This window comes from Planococcus citri, chromosome 1, assembly GCF_950023065.1.
Source record: "Planococcus citri chromosome 1, ihPlaCitr1.1, whole genome shotgun sequence".
NCBI classification, from domain to species: Eukaryota; Metazoa; Arthropoda; class Insecta; order Hemiptera; family Pseudococcidae; genus Planococcus; species Planococcus citri.
In genome coordinates this window covers 90,388,303-90,415,634 of record NC_088677.1, presented here as the reverse complement: position 1 = coordinate 90,415,634, position 27,332 = coordinate 90,388,303, and the positions used below count along the sequence as shown (strand labels likewise).

Below are 27,332 nucleotides of genomic sequence, written 5' to 3'. Positions count from 1 at the left end.
GTAAAGTTTTTGTTAATATGTATTTCAGAGATGGTTGAATATATAGTGATAAGTAGTCGAAAATTTCTACCGTTGTGTATAACTTAATTTTTGATAGAAGCGAGGCAAATCGAAACGAAAATAAGCTAAGGATAAATATTTTAATTCGGACAAAATGATATACGCGTAGTCAAGTACGTATAAAATTTATTTGGCACACGATTGATTTTTTATATCTAGCGATAATAAAGTAGGTAGGTAGGTAGGTAAACCTTAGGAAAAATATCGAACAAAATATTTACATTTTTAAATTAGAAAATAAATAACACGAGTGACTATTTGGGGAGAAAATGCTTAGCCTACAACAACGGCGAAATCTCTTAATTTGAAACTTCTGATGGATGGGTTTCTAGATCTCGGTACAGTCGACGGAGATGGCGGCCTCAGCCCGGCAGCGTGATAGAAATTTACAGCTCTACCCTGAGGAGGCAATTTATTCGCAACGTTACCAGCATCGCCGTCTTTCAAGGTAAGAAAAGAACTGCATTGCGCGGAACATATATCGTCCTTTAAAACTGCGTCTTGGCCGACTTCTTGAATCAATTTACTGCAGTCGGTCACGCGAATTGTGGCACATTTTGCCTAAAACCACGAAGAGAAAATAAATTACAACCAATACGACGTATACGCATACATAGATACGAGTAGATCGTAATGTCGACAAAAATACGTACTCCTTGAGGGGTACAAATGCAACTGGTGCAAGGCGTCGGTAAATACGATTCTCCGATCGTGAGAACTCGATTACCAAACTGGCAACTTTGTCCAGTGTCTTTCCACGCTTTGAGGTTTATAGATGGTAGAGTATGGCATGGAAATCTGGGATTTCTGAAATAGATAAGCCGTGTGTTTACTCGTGAAAATACTTATGTAAATTTATGTGCGGTACATACTCTTCGCTTGGAAGATCCAACGATAATCTTTGCACCGGAGATTGAATATCCAAATTCTCGCATAAAATTTTCGATAACGAGGCTTTGCGAATTTCGCCTATTTGCTCTTGCGTGAATCTCAATATTGGGTTGGGCGTCTCGTACCTATACAAAAATCCGCGCAATCGAATTTACTCGTTTGATTTTTTTTTTTTTTTTTTTTTTTTTGAAATTCCGAAACGTTGTATACGAGTAGGTATAGGTTTAAGTTGAAAAGTACTGTGTAGTGAATATCATTACCAAAATCTATCGCAGTTGCGTAATTGTCTAAATTGTATTCCTATAATGCAACCGAACGTTGGTCCAACGAGTCCTCCAGGTTGAGGACGCTCGCTAATTCCGGCCGGAAACAAATCGACATCGTCGACGGTTGGATAAATGCGTTTTAAACGAGTTATCACGTCTGATGGCAACTCTTTGGAAAAATCTTCCCACGTTGTTGCCCGTTTCAAATTACACATGGCTCTGTATTCGTTATAAGATGGCACTCCGTGATCTCTAGCTGCGCATATCATCAAAAATATATACCAAGTGTAAGCGAAATAAATACTCCTTCTTACAGTATTATGAGAGTTATTGGTTTTGGCTTGGTCGAGGTGTGGGTGTGGCTACCTCTTCTCAGATTAAAACCCTGAAACTTCGTAAAACTTACCTCTTTGAACGTTTAATGCTGGTAAGTCCATTCCTGAATGAGGAATTTTTTTATCTTCAAATAAATGATTAGTAATCTCTTTCGTTATGAATTGATCTAACGTTTCAACTGGAGTTGAAATCAACCCCCGAACAATTTCATCGACGATTTGTCGCTGAAATCAAATAATTTGGAAAAAAAACACAAGTTAATCTTAATAGAGTGATATTTCAAGGATAATAATATTGAAAAAATAATTGAGTGTAGTGTGAGTCGTGAAAGTTCTAAAATTCAGCAGATACCCAGATAATAAGAAGGTATATAGGTAAGGTTCATAGGTGCGGTATTCTCTTGGGTTTCGTCGACTAGTGTTGTAACCTTACTTACATTTTAAATTCAATTTCAATTTCAAATTATTCCGAGTCTAGTATAGACAAGTTTTGAAATCTCCCATTTCTAGATAGGTAAAGGTAACCTTCCTTTTGATTTCAAATTTCTAATCAAGAGCTCGTGTTAATCAGCACCTCCAGCAGACGCCAGACTGTTTATCCTGTTCCTATTTTACCAATATTTTTTCATGTGAGATTGAGATGAATTTCTATTAAATTATAGAAGATTCGCAGACAAACTCGATTTTTGCACAATTCCTTGAATTATTACCATGGATTTTTCATTTTTATTACGCGGATGCGCGCGCATCATTACGTCATCGGCCATTTTGTTTGTTTATTTTTGCATCATTTTCTCTTATCACTTGGTTATGATAATGAAATGAATGAGCGAGTGAATCTTCGACTTCACAAGTTAATTAGTCATTAGTTGAAACGATTTAATGGTACATAATAATGGAGAATTCATAACGGTATGTGATGATACATTAACTACGGCACCAACGACGGTTCGATGCTCGACTTGTGACTGTTTTGATTTGGTGCGAGTTCGCGGTGTTCCGGTAAACTTTTTGCTATCAAAATTCGAAGTTCGAACCAATTTTTCGTGAAAAGTGAATTTACAATGACTAGAAATATGATCAATACATTCGTGTTTTTGGACCTCGAGTCGACTGGACTACCAATGTACGGGAATCGCGTTCGAGTGACGGAATTATGTTTCGTCGCTGTCAGCCGGAAGAGCATACTGGAATGCAGTAAGAATGAAGACTGTATTCCTCGAATTTTGAAAAAGTTATCGTTTGTTGTAAATCCTCGCGCACCGATACCGGACGAGGTTGTGCAATTGACTGGTAAGTAACGTTGAAACGCACCTAATATTGCGGAGGTAGTGTATACAAAGTGTATCTGCCGAGTAACGAAGCTCGTAATAGTAAATATTTGTATCTGTTGTTAGGTCTGAGCAACGAAAACCTGGAAGATGAATCGCCGTTCGATCAAAATAAAGCCGATATGATCAAACTATTTTTTCAAAGTTGCGTACCGCCGATGTGTATGATCGCGCACAACGGTATTCGGTTCGACTTTCCCCTGCTGAAGAAAGAGTTGGCTGCGTTTAACCAAGTGTGTACCCTCCATTATTTATCATTTTAATATGTATTTTAAGAGTAAAATACGAATGTCGAGTGCTATCGGATATTTCATTTTCACAGGCCATCCCTGCAGACTTATTGTGCGCCGACAGTATGCCGGGTTTTAAACGTGTAAATATCGAGCAAAACGATACCACACTGAGCCCGATCATAGATCAGACCGACGTGATGCTGTTCGACGCGGTATCTCGTATCGAGCAGTGCATATCTCAAGAGGCAAACGAAACTACTCCGATGGCTCAACTAATAACTACACCCGGTTGTTCGAACGGCAAAATGGCGACGCCGACGCCACCGTCGCCGCAACTTGCTGCAAAAATAGTTCCCGCCAACTTCGGCAATGTTAAACGAAAATTATTTGTAGATGGCGATCGCGGGGAACAGAGTAACAAATTAAAACTGAACTACTCCCTAAATCACGTATATTTATCATTATTCAGTAGATCTATAGCGAACGCGCATAGAGCCGAAAGTGACACGATAGCCTTGCTGCAGTGTTGCGTTAAGATGGGCTCGCCGTTATTGGAATATTTCGACAGCGAGGCCAAAAAATTTGAAGATGTAATAGCGATGCGCTGATGGCATGTACGAGTATTCGAGTTACCTTCTGCGTGAAATTTATGATCCGAAAATGGAGCGGATATTTTGTGATTTTTTTCGTATATTCCTGTATTAATAATGTTTTTAAGCTCGCTTATTTTGTCCGCGTAATTTTTGATACTAAGTATTTTATTTCGTTCGAGACGTCGGCGTGAATGTGATTTAATATCAAAGACTGAATTGTTTTGTTACTTCATAATTTGCATTTCGTCTTTTTTGTACGTGGAATTTTTTGATAATTATTATTTTTTTTTTATGAAGCGACATTGTTGCGCAGTCGCATTTGTTTCTATTTGTATTTTCGATCTTGATTATTTGTTCTTGTTTCGTTTTTAATGGAAAATCAATAATATTAATGTTTCGTACACCGAACGTTCGAGTTAATTCTTATAGTATACATACTATTCTAAGATGGTGGTATTGGTGGTGGATTATGGTAGCGTATTAGTGACTTTACCTGATAAATAACGTCCGGATTGAAAAAAGTGTCTCTGAGTAGAATGGACGGTTCGACGGGTTGATACAGCGACGACATTCGAGGAATATGCGGCCTGAGTAAACTGTGACCTATTCTAAATGCGGCGGATACGAATTCTGACAAGGCGCTGGGATTGCATTCGTCCGAGTATCCTGCGCAACGACATACATATACGATAGTGTGTCGGATGATTACCATATTTTGTAATTCGTTGGCTAGATTAGAGCGAAATTATTCGGCGTAGTTACCTTTGAAATATTGCGGATGAGGTTCCAGACTGAGGCCGTACAAATGCATGGCGTTGTGACCCAGTAATCTGGGCAGAAATTCGTTATAGACTACGTGTTGGTACTCGGCGATGACAATTCGTCTAGCTTGCTGATATAATCGTTCGTTGTCCCAGTGCGGATTTACAAATCGTAATCCGTCGGCCAGACGGTTATGTTCTCGCATGAATATCGTATGAATTGCGGTCAAACCGGGTTGCTCGCTGGCACGTCCGTCGCCTAAAACAATTTACACGTGCGCGTGCGACGTTGAAATTGGCGTACGAACGAACGTAAGGCAAGTGCCCATTACCCATAAAAGTGTTGGTCGAATAGTCGAGTTACCCGCTATGAAGCAATATCCAGACGGTGCTTTGCATTCGGGATGCGAAGGAGATTGCGGCAATAGTTCTTTATCGCCGAACAATGAAACGGTGGTGTTGAGGCGACCTTGGAAGGATCTCAGCTGACGAGCTTGACACGCGTGCTCGCCGTACACTTGCGACGCGTCCAAGAAAGCCGAATTCTGATTGATTTGTTCTCTCGATCCTACGACGACAAATGGTTTGATTTCGAGTACTTAGTACTTACTCGTAAACGAAAGTATGTAGGTAGCTAGTCGATGTCTATAACGTTTTACCCAATGTCTGTTGACCAGGAAGCGATCTCATAAATGGTAAACAAAATCTTTGGCCCGAGGTGAAATTTACTTGCGGATAATAGGGATCTCCGGCCGGTATTTCTATAGGCATACATTCCGGATGCACTGTTAGCGGACTGTCGCACGGTCGGCAGTCTGGTATCGAGGCAAAAAATCCTGCGAAAAAAGACAATTAAGTAGGTATACGAACATTCGGTTTTGGTTTTACGCACGCGGCGCGTAAGCGAACCTTAATTTATTACTTACCCCTGTGAACGGGCGTAAATGTTATATCGTGATCGACGAATTGAGCGAACTGCATCAGCATAAGGCTGTATTTGCTGTGTAGATGACTGATGTCTAAATGCATCAACGAACTGACCAATCTGGCTGATGGCAATGCGATGCCCATCACCGAACGCGTTCTCGGTTTCGAGACACCTGCGCGTTATTCGAAACAAATTACCTATCAATTATCATTTTTTTTTTTTTTACGACTAGGCTTAAATTAGAGGTAGGTACAGATTTTTCACCTACCATTTTCATAAGCTGCCGGTAAAAGTCGCGTAAAAGTTGTCAAACTTTTTCCGTAATTCGGTTTTCGTAAATTGTTGCAGTAACCGGTGTAAGACCTGTACGGGTAGTTAGGATCGCAAGGTCCGATTTCGGTGGGACAACCATTTTCGAGATTCTTGAAAGCGGTGTCCGGCGGTAAAAGGCCGCTTATATCCAGATCTTGTAGAAAATCGCCGTTTAAATCGTCCGAAATACCGAGTATGCTATCGTCGCCGTCGAAAAGCTGTCTTTTTCGTCTGCGTATCGAATCCCTGTAGGTAGGATAAGTTGACAGATGAAAGTTGGAGTAGTTATTAACCATGGGCATTGGGCATTGAAAACTGCAGCGCATCACTTTCGTTTACCTGCGCAAAATCACCTATGTGTACCTAGAGTACCTATTTACTTACTTTTTTTGCAACAAATTCAGCAACTCGTTGGAAGCGTATTCTAATAATATAGAATTATTAGCCAACAGAAGGGCGTTTCTGTTGGGTTTACTGAACGCTGCTGCGATTCCAATCGGCGATTTTGGATCTACTCCGCCATCTAAACAAATCGATAATACATCGTGTGTAATCGCTGAAAATGTTTGTCCACTTTACGTAGGTACGTCTGCGTATATTATACGAGAAATACGAGTAGGTAAAAAAAGTAAACTTTACGGTGAGACCACAACAGGAATTCGGTTTGTTTTCTACGGTTGAGATCATCTTCGGCTTTACGTATAGCTTTTTTTATCAAGTACTCTCGAATTTTACTGCCGCTGGTATTCGAATTGGAATCCTTTCGTTGGTACTCGTAGTTACGAGTATTTTTCTTCCAAGCAGACAATTGAAACGATGGTAGCAAAGTGCAATCGATTGACGGATTTCTGAAGGCAAAAACAAAAATAACCATCCATCGTCAGTCGTTGTTTGTTTTCTCGTTCGGTAGCTACTCGCACTCGCGGATGGTACGATCATTTTTTTCAACTAAAAATTAAGTACGCCTTACGTTTCCGGATTGTAAATGCCGAATGCGTTTTTTACTACGTTTTTGAGATCGTCCGCGTTTGAACACAAGAAACTGTTGAGCGTGATTTTTTCAATTTCATCGAGCTGAGCTATTAAAAAAAAAAAAAAAAAAAAAAAAAAAACTCCAGTTGTGAGAGTAATTCAAGATGTATGTCTATGTACCTATACGAGTTGGTAGGAAGGTGAAGGTACCATTTATATTTACCTGCGGTAAATGACTGCTCGGTATTTCTGCGCGAGTACCAATATTTATCACCTTGGATGATATTTTGAAACTGCATTTGAAGGATACAAGCCAAAGTGGCACCTAAATAGCCTTCGGGCACTGGTTTCTCCGCCAGTGCACCGATCAACAAGTCAGCATCACTCCATCGACTGCAACAACCGAGTAAATATCGTACATAGGTATTATAGGTATATGTTTTGTTAGGTACTGCAGAATATGAAATATGTCAATTTTCGATTAAATAGTAGGTGCCGAATTAAACCTGGCCCAGCTACTCGTAGTATAGCCCTGAAAGTGTGTATAGGTGTCTGGTGTACCTCTACCTACTAACCTGTAAATCGATTCGATGGCTGCGATTTGATTATCATCTAAATGACTAGAAATATTTACGCGAGACTGGCTGAATTTTTGAGCGCAGAATTCTCTCCATGTGCCATAAGTCGGTAACCCATGGGCTCTGTTTGATTTCAATACATTTTCTGTTTGTTCTGCGGATGTACAAAATACATATAATGTGTATCGATAAGTAGGGTTCAAAAATATCGGCTATCTTCGGATAGTGAATTTTTGGCGATGTCGATAACGGTAGGATATTATTATTTGTTGGCATATATGTACCTTGGTCCAAATTGAATAAATTCCCATTATTGGTATTTTGAATCGAAAGCTGCTCGGATTGCTTCGTATCTTCATCGGGCGCGATGACATTTAGCTGAGCAAAACGGTATCAAAAAATTAGTACCTCTACCTTACCTAACCTAACCTAACCTAACCATAGTGCATAGGTAAATGGTATTATAATACGTATGTACATACTTAGGTATAGGTGAATTCAAAAAATTTTAAGCACATTATTTTAGAAAATTTTCCTAATGAAAAAGAGGATAGTTCATAAGCTTTTTGTACTTAGTACTTACATGCGATACGCTGTATTTAATGGCGTTGAAAAAAATTTCATTTACACTCAGGTAAATTCCATTTTCCACGTTGGGGTCGTAAGTGGTTTCCATAGTCTAAAATTTATAAACACGAAAATATTCTATTCATTAGTCAGGTGCCGATACTTGCGCTATACATTATGCACCTTATGCGTCTGTGTAGTGTGTATCTCTATCTATTAGGAACCTATCTAAGTAATCATAAGCAGTAGGTATCTTGCGTGGTGTGTCAGTGTGAGGCGAGGGGTGGATTTTCAATTTCAAATACATACAATACCAATACCTAGCTATGTAGATGTACATGTAGATTGTAGATGTCTACAAGTTTCGTCGGATGCGCCGCCGCCGTTGAATTAAACGATTTTTTTAAAAATCGAATTCGGCCAAAAAATAAAAAAATCTGAAAAGAAAATTTGACGAATACTTTTGTACAGCTGAACGCCAAATATTTCCTAATACCCAACTACTGATAAGGGTGTATTGTATGTATATGAATGAATGAATGACTAATGCCGAATATGCGACGAGTCGATGACGCGTCGGGAATTAAGTTTCGAGTTCGAGGAAGGCCGAATGTGCAGTCGCGAGTCGTGCGCGTTATAATTCGTCATTTTTTCCCGTTTACTTTTTTCGATTTTGAAAACTTTTTGATTGATTTTAAAAATTTTGCTGTTAGTTGATGTGTAGTGTGTGTGTGTTCCAGAGTTCGTGTCATCTGAGAAACTGGTTGAGTGTTCCTGTCAACTCTTCAAAGCAAATTTTACCAATCTTCTCCTCTATAACTTTGTTTCCCTTTCCATATTATGTAAGGAATTTTGATGGAAATTCATCGACAGGGGTCCAAATTTCCACCGGAAGCAAAAAAGTGTCCGAAACATCAACCCATTTCCTACTTGTAACAATGACATGAAAATGATTGAAAACGACTAAAAATCAACGAAGTATTTCTGAATTTGAGCTTGAACGTACGAGTACATTACTTGCTAGTAAAATTGATCACTATGTAGGTATCGTCAGGGCTTTTCTTGTGGGGGGACGCAGTGGAACGCCGTCCCCCAAAGAAAAGTTCGAAATTATCGAAAAATTTCCATAAAAACTAAAAAAATGAACGAATTTGAATGAAAAAAATGAATAAATGGTAACTTTTTTAAAAAAAGTTGAATTATCGGAATAGTAAAGTGCGAAAACGAAATCAGAATTACAATGAAAATTCGTAAATCTAAAATTTAGCATTCAAGTTTGTGCCTCAGTACTTATCTTGCACGTCGGAGAGCCCGCTCAAGAATTATTGCACCCCCCCCCCCCGGTCGATCCTATGGGACAACTTTTTTCTTAAAGGGGGAGTCCTGAGAAACATTTCTAGCCCTTGTACTCAATAAAAAGTGGCCCTACTTACAAAATGGTGGCCATTTTGATTGACAGGTCAGCCGAAATCGCAGATTTTGCGTTCCAACATACTTGTGCCTTGCAAGAAATTTTTAAACCTTACAAAAGTAGATCGAAAGATCAGGCAACAATTTTTCACCTGTCAAAATTTCAAGTGCTAAAGTGCGTTTTTCAATTTTTGGTGAATTTTTGAAAATCAAATTCAAGCCGAAAATGAGGGGAAAAATCAAAATTTCATCTAATTGACCAAGAAAGCTGAAATTTGGGATATACCCTATTTTCGACATGTCAAATCGATTGGAAACTGTTTCAAGCCGTTTTGAGCAGTTTTGGAGCCTCCAGAAAATTTTTGAAACTCGAAATTTCCACAAGATTTCATCAAAATGGAGTTGGAAAGCTGAAATTTGTTCTGCAAACTAATTTCAATGCGCTACGAAGTACTGCAGGTAAATTTCAAGTCGTTTTGGAGCCTTCAGTAATTTTTTGAAAATTCTGGAGCCTCCAGCAGATTTTTTAAACTTTAAATTTTTACAAACTTTCATCAAATGAAGATGGAAAGCTGAAATTTACTCTACACTCCAATTTTAACACTCTCTGAAGACGACTTCCGGTGGGTTCAAGTCATTTTGGAGCCTCCAGCGACTTTTTGAAAATTACTGGAGCCTCCAGCGATTTTTCAAACTTTAAATTTTTACAAAATTCCATCAATGGAGATGGGAAGCTGAAATTTATTTCGCAGACTAATTTCAATGCGATATGAAGTCGACTACATGGTGGTTTCAAATGGTTTTGAAGCTTCCAGCTACTTTTTGGAAATTTCAATTTTCCAAAAAACGCCATACGACCTTTCAAAAAGTCGCTGGAGGCTCCAAAACGACTTGAAATCCACCAGCAGTCGACTTCGTAGCGTATTGAAATTAGTTTGCAGAATGAATTTCGACTTTCCATTTTGATTTCATGAAATTTTGGGGAAATTTCAAGTTTCAAAAATTTGCCGGTGGCTCCAGTAATTTTCAAAAAATCGCCGGAGGCTCCAAAATGACTTGAAATCCTCCTGCAGTTGACTTCGTAGCGTATTGAAATTAGTTTGCAGAATAATTTTCAGCTTTCCAACTCCATTTTGATGAAATTTTGTGGAAATTTCGAGTTTCAAAAAAATCTACTAGAGGCTCCGAACAGTAATTTTAAAAAAGTCGCTGGAGGCTCCAAAATGACTTGAACCCAATTGAAGTCGTCCCCAGAAGGTGTTAAAATTGGAGTGTAGAGTAAATTTCAGCTTTCCATCTCTATATTTTGATGAAATTTTGTTAAAATTTAAAGTTTGAAGCTTCGATTTTCTCTCTCAAAAATTCAAATTATGTACAGTGGCCGGGGGGGGGGGGTGGTATGAAAATTAGGGACTTGCAACTTCAATTTAGCGTCCCCCTCAGAAAAGAAATACAAAAAAAGTCCCGGGTATCGTTAAGTGAAAAAATGTCTCGTGAACGCGATTCGTGGTTCAAAATCCAATTCAATTCAGTTAATACCTGATTGAGAAAATAAATATTGATAAATCAGTGATCTGATCACAGCTTGAAAACAATGATTCCAATCACGGCATTTTTGATTTGAATCGGGACTATAGAATCGAATCATAATTCGAAGCTACAATCGCTGCACACCCCCCCCCCCCCTCGAAAATCTAACTGAAGTAAAGGTTGCTGGTGCAGGTATTCGCGCGTCTTATCTTTGTGTTGTGTAGGCCTACGTGAGGCATAGGGTACATGAGCTTATCTTATTGAAATTGAAAATTCATAATGAGTCGGAGTTGGAGACGGAGACGGAGACGTAGACGAAATGATATAATGACGAAGGCGTATTTGTTTGTCTATTTAATTATTTGATTCGGTCGCGCGTGTGTCCGTGTTGACTACGACTGGCTTTCACAATTATTACATCACATAAATCACAATCGCCATCGCCACAATCGGAAACGACTAATTGAAGATGCGACTCGACGTGACGCGGACGCGGTGTACGCCGTACGGGTCACCGTCACCGTCGTCCGTCACGCTGCGCCACGCCATGCCATAATAAACTCATTTAAATCATCGATTCGAGTAGGTATGCATCGTACTCGTATAAGATATTGGCTACACTACATCCCTCAATTTGGCCGCCCAACTCGTGAGTAGGTTCCTAGTTCCTACTTCCTAAACCTCCTACTGAGTGTAGCCGATATTTGCGATCATCTTGCAATGAAGAAGAATTGGTACTCGTAATTAGACCGGGATCCGAATCGATTCAGACCTAGCTAGAGAGAGGGAGCGAGAGGCCGGGCAGAACCTACATACATACGTATTCGCATAATAGTGTATACCTATACTTATTGTTTATGACTTTATGTGTACTGTACACTCTCAAATAGGTACTACATATATAGATAGAGATACGAGATACCCACTACTGTAGGGTGGACCGATAATGACGAAATGTGATTTTGCAAATTCCAATAGGTGCCGATGCCGCGAAATAAAACTTGTGTCCCTCGGGAGCATAGGTAGCCCTAATTAAAATGCCAAAAAGAAAAGTCGATAGACATCTTCCGATCGCGCGAGGAAAATGAATTTTTCAAAAATTGAGTTTGGTCATTTTCGGCTCACCCTTAGGTTTACTGTTTTTATTTTCTTACCTGAGCTAACGTTTGTCCGAGAAGCGCCGGCAAATATTCAGCGTACGTTATTCGTTGAACTTGAGCGACAACTATTTTTCTGGCACTTTCGAATAAAGCACCCGCGTCTCGAACGTCGTATTTTTGTTGCAATATTCCGGCAACTCGGTTGTGTTCGTTGACGAATAGTCGCAACAATAATCGCTGGATGTGATAGAGGCTTTGATTTTGTTGCTGTTGATGCTGCTGCTGCTTTGTGTGGTTGCATCTGCGTATGTAGACGTACCATAGTTAATACTCGTACGAGGATTTTCTTTTACTATTAGGTAGGTCTAGGTACCTTCTCAGGGAATCTGGGATCATTCCACGTCAAATCAATCAAAACTTTCACGATGGCTGGCTCATGCTTAATAAATTTGTTTTTCAAAAAATTAAAAGAAAAGTCATCGTTTCATCGTGGGAATTTTAGTCGTTTGACGTCGACGAATGATCTAGACCTCCTGAGAACGAGATGAAAAGGAGGAATGAATGTAAGGGCCTAAGGGCTTGTAATCGTATACTTATGGGACCAATTGGCTATACATACGATAAGGTACGAGTATAGTACTTAAGTAGTGTACTCACTGTTTGCACGATGAGTAAACGAGAAAACCATTTCGCATTGCAATCGCATCGTTATCGTATAAAAAAGACGCGTCCAGGAAAACGCTGGCCTTGTTGCGTAACTCGCCATCGCCGTCGCCGTCGCCAATTTCTGCAAAAACCCGTATGAAATTGCGGATAAATTTTTGGGCTCACGCCAAGAGTATATCACTATTCGCTATCGCTTATCGCCGTTTCAAACGTGCTTTACCGATAGGTAAACTCAAGTCCAGTCTTAATAATTCGCTCCATACGTGAAATAAAACACTCGGCGAGGTTGAGGAATTTGAAGCATTCTCGCGTATTCGTATTAGAGCTGGTAAAACGCCACGAATAATTCTATCAACGGGTGGTAATGGTAACTTTTGATTATTTTTGTTGCTGCCGTCGTCGCTGCTGTCAGTACTACTGTTGAGATCATCTGCGTAAAACATAAGCGTACGCATATTGTAGGTAATGTGTAATGTATTTTCAAGTCGTAAAAATCAGTAGAATATAAATTACGTATAGGCAATTAGGCACCTTGTACTGTACATAATCTAATAAAAATCGCAGCGGCGTGCCGAAGGAAGTGGTGTCTCAGACCCCAAATAGAAAAATTTGAGCGAAAAATTGCGGTCCCCTTCCAAAATTTGTTCGAACCACATATGGCTGGTTAACATGAAAAATACTGGTTGAGGGGAGAGGGGCCCTAGGATGAAAAGTTGAGAAATTTTCCATTTTTTCCCTCTCCTCCCCCCCACGACATATCACTTCGTCACGCCTCTGAAAAATCGTTTCCAATGGGCCTACGCGAGTATCTTTTGGATCCGTCATTTGCAATTTGGATAGATTTTATTTTTAATCAGGCTGACGAGGAAACTTTTTGGTTACTCGATTTCCGATGTCGATGTCGTTCATCTTTTATTCGCTAAATCCTAGCGTGAGAATCCATGTAGGATAATTTTTTTTAAATTTCAACTTTTGAATTTTTCAAAATAGGTACTGTGTAAATGTGGGTAGTCCAAAAATTGTAGACTGAGGAAGAAATCAAATACCTATTTGATTGTTCTGTGGAGATTATCAGATGAACACCCAGAAGCGTCGAAATATTCAAAAAATTGGGCTTCCAAAGTACGTAATTCGAATGTAACAATTTCACACAAATAAAGCTTTTTGGGTTAGGTAACCGTCGGTCATTAAATTTCTTAACCAATTTATACTACAACTGTTCAATTTCAATTCAATTTATTTAAATGTTGTCGCACTTTTGTGCATTACTAAATGTCACTTATATATAATAAGTACCTATACATCCCTTTGATAGGTGGGTTGGAACAATTTATTGAAAAGTGACGCCGAATGAAAAATTTGTAAATTAGAAGAGAGTTTGATAAATTCATCCAGTTGGTAATAAGAATCCTGAATTTTTTCGATGAAATTGGTTTTGTTGTTGTTTATTTTTTTTTACAAATTTCGGGCCAATTTGCACCGTAGTTAGTGCAGGTGTGAATTTTTTTGCACTCACCCTTATTGGCTGCAGCTGGTAGCGAAAATCTGAGATATGGCTGATCGGTGGCCTCCGGATTGTGTACGTTTACGCAGCGCGTACTTTGATTTTGATTCGAGTTGCACGGGTGATTGACTACTTTGGCAGAAGTATACGATATCCATAATATCGATAGGAATGCTAGACTGATGGTGTATCCGAGCAATCTGAAAATAATCGAAATACGACAATTTGTCAAAAACTCAATCGCAAGACATGTATGGTAGGTATTCCGTTTGGGCTTACGCAGGTACGAGTATACGTAAGGCTAAACGCCCAATATAGGCCTACGGGCTACGAGTAGGTACTATAGGTACTTTATCGAGCCTCGCGTGATTTACGATCGATGTTCGATAGCGTTTTCACTCGTGAAATTCCGCAACAGCGTCTTAATCAGTTTATACGTAAAAAAAAAACAATTAACGGATTTCGATTGAGATTTATTAAATTTCCTACACGTAATACTCAACGTGCATTCCTCGTACGTCTATACGTAGGTAGAGGACGGAGGTAGGTAGTAGGTACTTGATACCTGTATGCGTTTATGGTATTGGGATGGGGGGGGGGGTATAGGATGGATGGAGTAAAGTCGTTAATCCGAACATGTTACACAATGAAATCGGCGCATTTCCGTTAAACGTCTGAAAAATACACGAACCAATTCCGGTCTCAACTATTGTTTTCACTTTCGTATACTTATTTTTTTATTTTCTTTTTTTCTTCGGCGTTTGTGTAACGAGACGCTTACGTTTAGTTGATAAGCGCCACAAAGTGTAAGCCTATACCTGGTTACTTACTGTAAGTACATACAAAAATTTTTCAAGTTACCCAAAGTTTTTGAAAAGTTAAATTTTATTAAATTTGAAAGTAAATTTCGATACAACTTTTAAAAGTTAGTGAAATCGCCCATTATTGAAGTTACTAAGTAGAGCCCGGAGACAACGATTTATTGGAGGAAAATTCATTTTGCCAGAGAACTTTTTTTGTTCGCCTTGAAAAGTGACACCTCAAAGAATGGTCAAAAAGATGGTTTTTGAAAGTTTAGAAATCCTTGCCCTTTGAATTTCCAAATTATCTAGGACGTTTCAAAAAAAATTGCGGATACAAAATGTGTGTCACTGCAGTGTTATCCCCCCTGCTGAATACATCACGAGGACAAAATTTCGTTCGAATGGGCAAAGAACACTTCTGACTGGTCTTTTTTAGTAGGTAGGTACTTTCTTTTTCGAACTTAAACAAAAGCTCACACACGCGGTACTCTGACGGAGCAGACGTATATCTCATTGGGGGGGGGGAGGGGGTCAGATTTTTTCCGTTTCCTAGCATGATATTCGTGTAATTATGTTTATTGTCTGATTGAAACATTTACAAAATGATTTTCAGCCTCGCAGGCTTTTCAAACTGTAGTGATTTTTGAAAATGGTCGGCTTCTGACTGTTTTACTCGCAAAAAGTCGAGGGAAATGATGGGGAAAGGGGGAAGGGTCTAAGCAGATGCAAACGGAGACTTCAATTTCAAGAGATGTGATGCCAGCTTTGAATGCACCTACCCTTAACCCAATCATGCCACCAGTTTCATGGGCGTAACATCTCCTCTGCGAGGAAACTTTTAAATCGTGGTTTAAATTCAATAATGAAATGCCATTACTAGAATAATTATCTATAGGTACAGAATGTTTCTCAAGTTTTCAAACGTCTGGCAAAACGTCAGAGAATAGTTTCTTTAACGTTTGATAAACTTAACGTTTAGGTACCAATTTTCGATTTCCCCCACATTCTTAAAGTCAAACTTGAGATCTGAAAGTCTGCTTCAATCTTTCTCATAATTCCGACAATTTTTCACATTTTCCAAGTTTTTAAAAAGTTACCCTATCGAAAATTACCAAATTATACCTACAAATACCAACCTAATTCACAAAAAAAAAAAAAAATTGAAATCACGAGTAGGGTACTACCTAGTTTAGTTTAGGTACCCATTAAAAATGGCCAATAATATTACCAGTAATTGACTGAGAAATTGAAATTTATCAATAATTTACCAAAAATAGGCAGGGTTAAAGTCTCGTTTTGAATCATGGATATATTTTTTGATCAAGTCGACTTGCTCGAGTTTGCTGAGAATTCCAAGTATAAAAAGAAAAATGTGACAAATTTTTTGAAACTTGAATTCCCCTCTCCCTCATTTTTAAATGCCAGAAGAAGTGTTACAAAATCAATTGTACTCTAAACAGGTACCTATTGAAAAATTATCACATGTTTTTACGTTTTTGTTAGTCTGACATGCGAAGAATTCAACAACTTTTTTCAATGTTTTCAAAAGTCATTATAGCTAGTTGTTTTGATTGTACGTACATATGTACCAAATTAACAATTGTTATTTGTTTTGTTCATTTTAAAATGTAAGTACATAAAAAAATCCATGTTTGACCCTTTTTGGTTTTTTTACGAAAAAAAAATTGAAATTGAAAAAAGAACAGATAGCGACCAGTGACTTAATTGAAAATTCGAAGTGCACTCGGAGCTTGCGTGATCTTTTTGAAATCTCATGACTCATCTGAGTCGGAACGTACTCGTATTTCATATCATTTTTATTATACTTGAGGACTTATGTATGAGAGTAGAGCTAATTTCGTTATTCCTAAAGTTACCAGTCCGTTGTACACGTACGCCATACATAATAATACGAGTACTCGTAAGTACACATATTTGGTAACAGCTTAGATATTAACGAGATATATAGGTAGGTAGGTAGGTAGGTAGTCAGGTACTTAGATTACATTATGGCTACGTGCTGGACGCTCTTGTGCTACGAGTATATCAGCTGTGCGTGTTTTCTGACGTGAGAAACCGAACGACAACGACAACGACATTTTGATGAGTAGGTTATATAGGTAGAGGTATTTGTTTGTACGTATTATTTTGAAGATGGGTGTAGAATATTGTAGACTCTAGACTGCATAAATAGGCATCAGGCAGGTGAGGCGGAGGGCATTTTACACTTGGAGTTTACACAGACACACTAAACTCGAACTAGACTTTTACTACGTACTCGTACTCTCATCAGTTCGAATTGGACACGAATTCGAGTTACTGCTAAGGTAGGTAAGGTACCTCCACCTAATTAGTTGGCCGCATGTCGTGTCGCGCCGCACGCGAATCACGCCAATTTTTTATCAGTTCCGAAGTGAATAAAAGAAGCTACGTAAAACTGGTTCGCTACCTGCTTTTACTCGTATTTCCGGCTGCAACTTTTACCGTTATACGAGTATTACTCATACCCATACCCATACCTATACCGACGATGGCAGTGGAGAGTGGCGGGTGGCGACAGTGACAACGAAAATGGTATTTCGCGCAGGTACTCAAACTCGACAAAAATACGAAATATTTAACGCCTTTTTTCCAAATTTTCTCAGTGAGCAGATCCTGAAAATTTTTCACGCAAAATCTTACGCTTTCCAAAGTTTTTATCGCAAGATTTGAAGGGGTAAAATTATACCTACAATCACGATGAAAGTTGCGAATGAAAATTGAAAGTGGAATTAAATCAACTTTCCATCTTTCTATAAGTATTTATGAGATAGCTGATTAATTGTTCCCAGAATGGGGTATTTTATACCTATAGGTATCTAATGGTACGCAGACGCACCTACGAGTATGTAATGTACCTGCGTAGGTACTCGTAGTACGTTACGTACTTCTCGATTCTTGTAATCCACATCTTCAGTCATCGCTCTTCGCCATAAACAACTCACTTATAGGTACGAGTATGTATAATGTGAGGTTGATCGGTTAATACGAGTATGTAGCTTACAAAATGACATTACTTGCACCGATTCTCTCTTTACCCCTCCCTCGTCCCTTCATGTTACTTGGTCCTACAGATTACGTATTTGGTGAAGTTAAATACATATGTACAACTACGAGTAGTGCTATAATGTAATAGATGTTCGATTTTTTATGATTGCGAATATTCGGAAGATGAAATGGGCCTAAGTACATACATAATATGTACGTCTGCGTATTATGTTGATCACGTGGTCGTACTTAACGTTAGAATTCGTATACATAACCCTAGTACGATACGTAAACAAACGTATGTACCTAGGTAGGTAGGTAGGTAGGTAGGTATAATATGTACTTATTACGGTTCTACGGTAACTGTGCAAGGCTGGTTGTCGTTGTCGCGTTCTTCGTCCTACGTACTCGTACGAGTATATGGTCGTTGGTCGTTTGTTTTAATTAGAAAGTGTCATCGTCATTGGTCTGGTTCGTAGTAGTTGTACGAGTAAGAACGAAAGTAAGAGGCACGAGTACTATGCTATCGTATCTGCACAATCGTATCTACGGCTATGGCTATACTGTGATGTCTGTCTGCCTGTCTGTCTCCGGATTTGCGTACCTGCTGTACGAGTATAAATGACGTCATGGGGCTCTCTCGGTCATCGTACAAAGTTACTTTGGTAAGCTGCTTAGCGCCCATATATACCTAATAGACGTTTAGAAAATTTTTTAGAATAGACATTGCCCGCCAGCGTTGGCAGGCCAGCCGAGGCATTCGTGTGGGCAGCACCTAATGCGTATTGCGTGTACGATGAAGCATAATATACACTGGCATTCAAGTCTCCGGTCTCTATAGAGATATTACCTACGAGTAGATGCACTAAATTCAGCGACAGCGCGCGTTTCACACTACGAGACGACTGCGTACTTTCTCACCCATAGTGAACGGCTGAACGTCATAAAGGTTCGTAGGTGATCCTCCGAAGTAATCAGTCATTCGTGTAGGAAATACTTGGTACCTACTCGTATGTTTATTGTTTAGTGTTACTTAATAAGGTGCGAAAGTGAATTTTTCCCTATCGAACCCTGCAGTTGAAATGAAACGAATTGGTATCTACAAGTACCTATGTGACCTGTACTGCGAAAAAGGCCCTCTTTATTTTGACATTTTTGACTCATTTTTCGTGTGATTCGTATGTTTAGGCAACTGTTTTTTCACCATATCATTTGAGGCGCTATATATCTGGGCTCTCTGGCACTTGGCAGTTATCTCATAAAATCGATGTTGGATAATTTTTTACAAAGATCCGCGTACTTAGGCAACATTTTTGACCACTCTACGTGAAAGAAGACGACTGGGTCTTCGACGGCCAAAATAGTAGGTAATTAGGTATACAAAAAAAAAAAAAAAAAAATTGGTAGGTAATATACGTATATAAGGTTCTTTTTGACATGATTTTCAGATTGTTATTTATTTAACCGTAAACTTTTTGAATTTTTTCGAATCTTTGTGTTTTCAAGCAATCTGTGAGAAAACTAAAGGAGATGGACACTTGAGGTTTGCGTCCTTCGAAAGAGCACCTTTTTTCTGAAAGAACCGTCAAAAAAAAGCGAAAACCATTTTTTTCGGTCCAGAGATCGCTTTCCGTAGCACAGGTCATATCACGTATAATATGATGAACACTGAACAGTGAAATCAAACTGCAATTTTGATTCAGACTGAACTACAAATAGGTACAAAAGAAAATGAAGCCACAAGACGAGAGTGAAATTCCTGATGAATCTAGAATTCCTCGAGCATCTCGCAAGTGTTCGAAATCGCAATCAATCAATTCGAGTCGATTTTTCACGCTACCAATCCGATTTTCGACGATGAAATTCAATCCACAAAAGGAACCCCTCCAACCATTCGCCTTAAATGCGAAAAATGCTCGAGATATTTGGAGAAATCATCTAAACTACCCCGTACCTCCCCCTCACTTCACTAATCAAAAGTCCCATTTTTGAGAATTTTTTTTCAAATCCGAAATACCTATGTTTTTTTAATTCCATCCTTAAAACGTTTTAACGGCAATAAAATCATTTCAGTTCAACAGAAATCATGGAATTGCAGCAAAATTAATGAGAACTTGACAGAAATTGCATAAATCATAGTTACTCGTAAAACCTATGAAAATGAAGTGAAAACATGGAAATATCACTAAAATCATTGTAAATCACCAAAAATTGATGACATTTAGTAAAAATTTATAATATGCATATTGCATATGAAAGTTTATGGAATATTGTAAAAGCATTTTAAAATGGCGTAACATCATCGAGATCATTAAAACTGCAGCATTATTGAAATTACCAAAAACCAAAAATTGGCGAAATTCCCGACAAAGCTGGTAAATTAGCGAAAAGTGCATATAACCGCATCTTCGAAAACGTCAAAAATGGCTCGAAAATACTTGGAAAAAAAATCTAAATTTCCTAGATCCATATTTCACGCGAACTGACCTATCTAGATACGAGTATGTACCTCTACCTAAATGTGTAATTAGATGCGGCCAGATCAAAGTTCTAATCGACAATGCTGAAAAAGTCAAAAGTAACGTTGTTCAACGAAGAGAACGAGAAGCAAACTGGAAAATGATTCGTGCACGTGATCAATGATCATGGCGCCTGGTTTTTTATAGTCATTGCTACGACTCTATAGGGTCACCAACATCCAACACCCGACACCCGACACCAATATCTACTCAGTAGTTGAGTACGCTTTGGGAAATTAATGGTACGGATAGATTAGATATTTTTATGCAGTAGTAGACTATAGTAATAGCGGTAATTCGACACTGCACGGTGCATGATGACGGTTCTATTACTTACTTATTTACTTACCTATCTATCCGTACAATTGACACGCACTCGCACTCGCACATGCACCAACACCCTTGCAACCTCTCTACAATTATCGTGTTCAGGTAAACTGGCTCTATAGGTAACTACATACAAAGAGTCAAAGAAACAAGCGGACACTGATCGCGCCAAAGGAAATACTCGTAAAAATCTCTTCTCTAGGTCTAGGTTACTACTACTCACTCGTACATACAAACCTGCGCGAAGATAACGTACAGCGATAGACGCAGACTAGACGCCCATCGTACATACGAGTAATAAAATCCGCTCATTAAACACGAGTTTACCACAATTACATAATATTATACGAGTACAAAATGCACATTTGTATTTTGTTCTCGGCAATTACTTACATATTTGTACCTACTCGTATTTTCGCCAACGCGACACTTTTACTAAAATTCTTCTTTAGTAGGCAATTAGGCATAGATACCTATCGAAACCCTACAATACCCTGATCCCCTTCTTCGATGGTTTTTAACAATTTTGGATTTGTCTTCTCCCGTCCCATTTCAGTAATACGCTGGCCGGATGAGTACCTACTCGTATGTTTGCATCTTAGCCACATTAAAAGGTAGGTAGAGGTACCGTACCTCTAACCATAATTTGTGTAATTTTTTTCAAAGAGTTTCAGCGAATAAAAAATTGCTTCCCTTCTCAATCCTGGCTGGCGAGAGTGCAAAAAAGACCCGCAGCAACGAATAAAATAATCGTGGAAAAACATTGTTCCATCAAATTGTTTAATATTGTTCATTGAAAAAACACCAAAAGAGCGTAAAAATGAAAATTGTTTTATGAATTTTGTACGTTTACCATTTCAACGCGCAGTTTTACCCTCCCTATGCTGAGATTTTCTTCACCGCCTCTCGGCATATTTTACTCTTACTCGGCTAATTGAGAGTGGAGGGGCTAGATGAACTGCTTCAAAAAAAAAAAATCAAATCCAGTTTTTTTCAATTTGACTGTAAATTTAGTATCACGTCGGTTCGGTCTCCTTATCTTAGTCTGGCACATCGTGACAGATGTCACTGAAAAATGTGTTCAACTCCTAAAATTTGATACTTGCTCGAAATTACTCGTACCTACTTTGTTATTCAAAGTGAGGAAACTGCTTCAAAAAAAGTAATTGCCAAGCTAATGAGTGTTTTTTTGGCTGTAGGTACGTAGATTGAATAATTTTTTCCTCCAACACGCTTAATAGTTACAACAACGAAGAATTTAGAAAGAGAAAAATTTACCCCTCTCCCCGACCTCGCTCTCTAAACGTTGCTGCCCAATTGCCTAATAATCAGCTTATCTATATATGTATGTAAGTAAATAGTACATAGATCAATCCACCACTGGTCTGTCTCTGTGCCTGTGACTTTCAGTCAGTAGATCTAGGTAGTAGGTAGTAGGTACCTCTACCTACCAAGTTTTGAAATTTAAGATGAACTCGTTCACGTTTTTGGAATGTCACTTTTGGTGATTTCAAAGTTACTCGTTACTCACTTGTAGCCGAAAGGCTTCGAACAAAACCACCGAGACTATCTCCTATAGCTAATTATTAATTGGCAAATTAGTCATTGTGTGACGCATGGCATGGCACAGCATCCATTTGGTCGCGATCTGATCGCAAGTAAAGGGTAACTACCTATACCAGTACCATGCACTCGTAACTTATCATGGTCAAATGCTTTTTTTTTCGTGACAGAACGTCGATGCGATGCGGCGTTTGTCCGCTTGCTCGCATTGGAATCATTGGATGTACCTATCTACAATTTTACATGCTCGTAACTTACGCGAAGCTGATGCTGAACGTATCGATATTAAATATAAGTATGTTAATTTTAACCGCAAACTCGAGCATTACAGTCCTTGAACGATTTTTAAACTGGAAAATAACTTATTCGTCAAGCACCCGATACTTTCACTTTTTAAATGCACCGGCGCGAGCGCGGTGCAGTGTTGGAAAAAAATTGAAACCGTGTGCGTTTTCTTCCCAAGTTGGTATGCGCCTATCTAAAATTACAAAATTGCTCGACATAAGTAGTTTAAACGTCACTCACTCGCAGCAGAACTATAAATCCAATTGAATACCTACAAAAATAGGTAGATATTATGTAACTATGGATTTCGATTTCGAGTCGAAATATTAGTTGCTTTCTTTTTCAAAATTTATAGTCACGTTTCGACGAAAAGCTGAAAAAAGAAAAAAAATTGGTGATCTAACATTGGAGAATTGACCGGAAAATCGAAAAAATCAAAAATGTCCTTATGGCCGGTATTGGTATACTCATATTTGATTCGCGTTTGCTTAATGGGTGATAGAGTAGGCCTATGTGAAATACTCGTGCGTATCTTTCTTTTTCAAAAAATAGGTAGGTATTGTTCAAACATGCTGAAAACCACTCGAGAGATTTCATATTTACCTAGTACCTAGCTACCTACTCAATTTTGCGAAACGACGATATATTACTCGAATGTACAAAATTACAAAGTAATCGATATGGCCTGTGGCATAATATGAGTAAGTACATTGATAACAAAGGTAATTGGTAGTGTAATGATAATGACGTTATGACTGCGTACCTAACTAAGTATCTATACTCACATAAGCTCGGTACCTGGTAATTATTTGTATTTTCATGTCTGGAGCAGCTTAGTGCAGCTAGACATTCGTGGGTTATTCCGTATTCATATTACATTCTTCATTGACTTAGGTCTAGGTACATCCAAGATTTAAGGTACGTAACTACGTATGGTACGAGTACGAGTAACCAACCATACCATAAATATGCATGCTTGGTGTATAAAAATGGTCGTAGGTACCTCTAGTCTATAAGTTACGACTTATGAAAAATGAAAGTAAGAAGATAGCAGATTCGTAGATATAGACGTAGAGTCGTAGACGTACGCAACATCAGAACATCTGCACGATTGCTTACCTATTACGGTTTGATGATAAATTTACCTACGTATGTTTACATTGTTGGTTGATGATTGTCCTATTACTCTTATTCGAAAATTAGCACGAGGTATGAAATATACAGAGAGCCCAACAAAACAAAGTTACGTATTTTTCTCATTATTGGTTACTGAAGTTACACACTATTTTCTCCGAAAAGGTCACTATAAAGTAAATTTTGGTCACTCGCGTACCATACTTTTTTTTTCAAGTTTTGTCACAAAATTTGAAAAAAATTTGAGAAAAAAGTATTCTGGAAAATAGCTATAACTAAAAGGGTATAAATTGAATATGTTGTTTTACTTTTGAAGAATCGTGACTTTTCAAAAGCTTTATTGCCATCGTCGCTTCACTCGAGCTAAATTCATTCATAATTTTGGTAAATATTAAAATATCCTGAAAACTATTGTTAGAATTTGAAAATGTTAAAGTCGTACAAATCAACTCCTTTCACATCCTAAATCGTGTTGTTGTTTTACTTTTCGAGTTACCTATAGGTACTCATAAATTTTTCAAAGCGTCCACTCTCGTTTCGCTTCGCTCGAGTTGATTCAAATTTCACCGTGCAAATTGTCAAAAATTCAAACCAATGGGAAAATTCAATTTGAAAAAAAAATAGAAAATAAAATCGTCGTTTTTTGGAAATTTAAAATAATTTGGTGGTTTTTGTATTTTTATATTCTTGCTCACGCGAATGCGCATGAAAAGGGGTATCATGAAAGCCGGCTGATTTTGTGGATTAGGTATATACTTAATTGAATATTTATTTCCGACTCCTCGCTTCCTCCCTAAAAAAAAAAGTTCGAATCCCCTTCGCATTAACTCTCAAATAACGCGTGAAAAAGAAAGAAATTTTGTTTTTTGTATTTCACGCTTCGGAATTACCTATTATTCTAAATTATACCCTCTTTTCAAGAAAAAACCGCCCCTGACCTCTCAATCAATAATCAAAGTCAGAATCTCAGAATAGCTGCTTTTTTCGAGAAAAGGCCTCCGCCAAACCTTAGTAATTTTGTTCCGCTCGACTCCCTTCGAATATCTTTTCGAATCTCTTATTAATTACCTGTAATTGGTTATTTTTTTACAGGTGGAAATTATTTGATTGGGCATTTTGTTTCCAAAATTCACCTACGAGTATTTTAACAATGATTGCAATTTGGCAGCTCCTTCCATGTTTGAGATGTTCGTTGTTATCGGTAAGTAATTAAAATTAATGATTTTATTGCCGTTTCCCTTTTCCTATCATTTATGTTTTTCATCCGTATTTTGTAAGGTTGGGCTAAATTTAGACAATTGTTTCTTAAAATTAATGAAATTTGCATAAGACTTGATAACGCGAAAAGAACTTTAAAAAAATTAAAACCATCGAAAGTTGATAAAAATTTTGCTTGCTAAAAACCGGTTTGATGTAAATTCTGACAAAATTTAACGTGATTTCATCTGTCTCTTTTGACTTTTAATTATTTTTACAATATTTACCTACGTATTTTTGTATCATTTTTAAAGGTTTTACGCACGCGGCATGCTTCGTGCAATTTTTATGAAATTTAATCAAATTGTACTGAAATTCAATCAGTGGTTGGTAATTGACCTAAAACGATAGGCATTTTAATTACTTTTAAAAGTATCTATGTAGGTATGCGTCATTGTACGACTTTCTTTTGCAATGTCTAGTGCACTTTTACTTTTCATCGGATTTCGCCAAATTTTGCCAAAAATTCATCATTTTTTGGAGTTTAAATTGTATGTACTACCTACATTATGTAACTATTATCTTTGAAGATATCTCGTATTTCCTGAGAAATCGTATCTAATGCTGCACATCTGTTGCAGCCAGGATCTATTTTTCATTTTTTTTTCAATCGTAAGGACTCCATACAGGTTAAGTGGCATTTTTGGAGGGATCGAGTTGGGGGGGGGGAGTGGAGCTTCTTGAAAATGAGAAATGAGATTACTTGGAACAATTTCGACGTAGCAATAGTGAAAAATTTTTCATCAATTCAAGATTAAACTTTGAGGGGTTTTGTAATCTGTATACGGTGAGACCTACGTTACTTTGTAGAGCGAGAGAGAAGAAGTAGGTACACTACGTAGATTATTTAGGGAAATTTTAAGATCGTTGAAAAATGCGCGTCGACTTCTCTTTTACATATTTATTTTTACTGATTTTTCTCGATGGTGGGGGGGAGGGGGCTCTCCGCAGGAGGGTCAACATTTCTCGGGTGATCACGAGAATTTTTTACGAGAAAGAGAGGAAGTTATTTGAAAAATTTTTACGCAGAAATTCTTAAAAGGGGTGGGAAGTATTTGGAAGAACACTGTAAGTATCGAAAATTGAGTTACTTTATTTTATTTCGTTACTTCATTAGGTACATATTTGTTTGTTTTTTTCTCAACTTGGGTAGAGGGCTCTTGGCGGCACTTTTTTGTCGAGTGGAACGAAATCAGAAGATGACGAATTAGGTACCTATTTTCTTATAAAATGCAACAATTTTACGGTGTGGGGAGATAAAAAAAACTAAAACTTGAAAAACATTAGAGGACTATTAAATTATGGGCGGTATAACTGAAAATTGATTTACCTGTGACTAGCGTATGAAATGAAGTATTCGTAATTCATGGCGATGGTCGTGAATTCGTACAATTTTATGGTGCCAATTTCAGTGTAGGCGTCGAGTAAAGCTCCCCGAGTACATAGTTCGTAATAAAATAGCTAATAACGGTATGGTCAACTCGTCACATTACGGATTCGAATTCGATTCGGAGTGTCATGTCACACGTGAAAAAACCAAAACTGAACGACGAACACAAGAAAGAGAAAGACGAACACTGTTTATCGTAGATTATTGATCACCAATCATCGATCGTGGATCATTGATCGCGTATCGCAAGTACGGACCTACGGAGCACTCGACACGCTGGAACTCGCGCAAACGAGTAGCTCAAGTTTGAAGAAAACACATTCACGGCAACGGATAACTTTCGTCGTCAACGTTGGTTTTGGTATGCGGCGTGGCGCGGCGCGGTGATAACAGAACTGGATTGAATTATCATAAGCCGAAGCCGAATAGGTACTGGGTACTGGGTAGAGGTACATATAAAAAGATTACTTATTGCCACTCTCACTATTTACTAAGTACTCTCTAAATTTGAAACAGTCAATTTCACTGCTTAGCAGTCACGACATTTTGCCTTTTTAAAGCAGTAGTTTTTTTTACTGCAAAACAGTGAAAAATTACTGAATTGGTCAGTAAAAAATCATTTTGACTGACCAATTCAGTAATTTTTCACTGTTTTGCAGTAAAAAAAACTACTGCTTTAAAAAGGCAAAATGTCGTGACTGCTAAGCAGTGAAATTTGACTGCTTTAAATTTAGAGAGTACCATATGTGTGGAGTGTGGAGTGTGGAGTACGGTGCCATACCTGCTACCATCACGTCAATTTCGTCTCCTTCGCTTCTTCATTTCCAGCCAGACTTGTAGTTTCGTTAGGTTTCAGTCTCTCTCTCTCTCTCTAATCTAGCTAGCGATCGACATCGGTATTCCCATCATTTTCATCATAAACATAAGTATACGATGAATACGAAACAGAAAGCTCTCTGTCCTCCGGCTTACGTATACTTACGTACATAT

General features: G+C 38.2%; 3 protein-coding genes across 4 annotated transcripts in view; 2 read left to right on the top strand and 1 right to left on the bottom strand.

Annotated features, from left to right (window-relative positions):
* LOC135840913 (mediator of RNA polymerase II transcription subunit 14-like) overlaps positions 1-27,332 on the top strand; it is a 42,377-nt gene that overhangs the window by 7,233 nt on the left and 7,812 nt on the right. For both annotated transcript variants that reach the window (XR_010557809.1, XR_010557808.1), the window contains exons 27-29: positions 29-173; positions 393-508; positions 24,788-24,896. The gene's annotated coding sequence lies outside the window, so the exon portion shown is untranslated. The remainder of the gene's footprint in view (positions 1-28; positions 174-392; positions 509-24,787; positions 24,897-27,332) is intronic.
* Positions 170-26,725, bottom strand: LOC135840935 (uncharacterized). Its single transcript, XM_065357696.1, has 23 exons — positions 26,283-26,725; positions 14,050-14,237; positions 12,754-12,963; positions 12,525-12,654; positions 11,922-12,168; positions 7,844-7,939; positions 7,545-7,638; positions 7,258-7,414; positions 6,906-7,075; positions 6,681-6,789; positions 6,350-6,558; positions 6,095-6,233; positions 5,667-5,956; positions 5,397-5,570; positions 5,130-5,306; positions 4,835-5,038; positions 4,472-4,729; positions 4,203-4,375; positions 1,624-1,777; positions 1,212-1,473; positions 933-1,076; positions 714-867; positions 170-621 (listed from the first exon to the last, which is right to left on the bottom strand). The coding sequence occupies exons 1-23, from the start codon at positions 26,318-26,320 to the stop codon at positions 334-336; spliced, it is 4,065 nt and encodes a 1,354-aa protein (XP_065213768.1). The 5' UTR covers positions 26,321-26,725; the 3' UTR covers positions 170-333.
* On the top strand, positions 2,319-4,117 carry LOC135840975 (uncharacterized). Its single transcript, XM_065357751.1, has 3 exons — positions 2,319-2,845; positions 2,950-3,116; positions 3,206-4,117. Exons 1-3 carry the CDS (start codon positions 2,617-2,619, stop codon positions 3,722-3,724), a joined length of 915 nt encoding a protein of 304 aa, XP_065213823.1. The 5' UTR covers positions 2,319-2,616; the 3' UTR covers positions 3,725-4,117.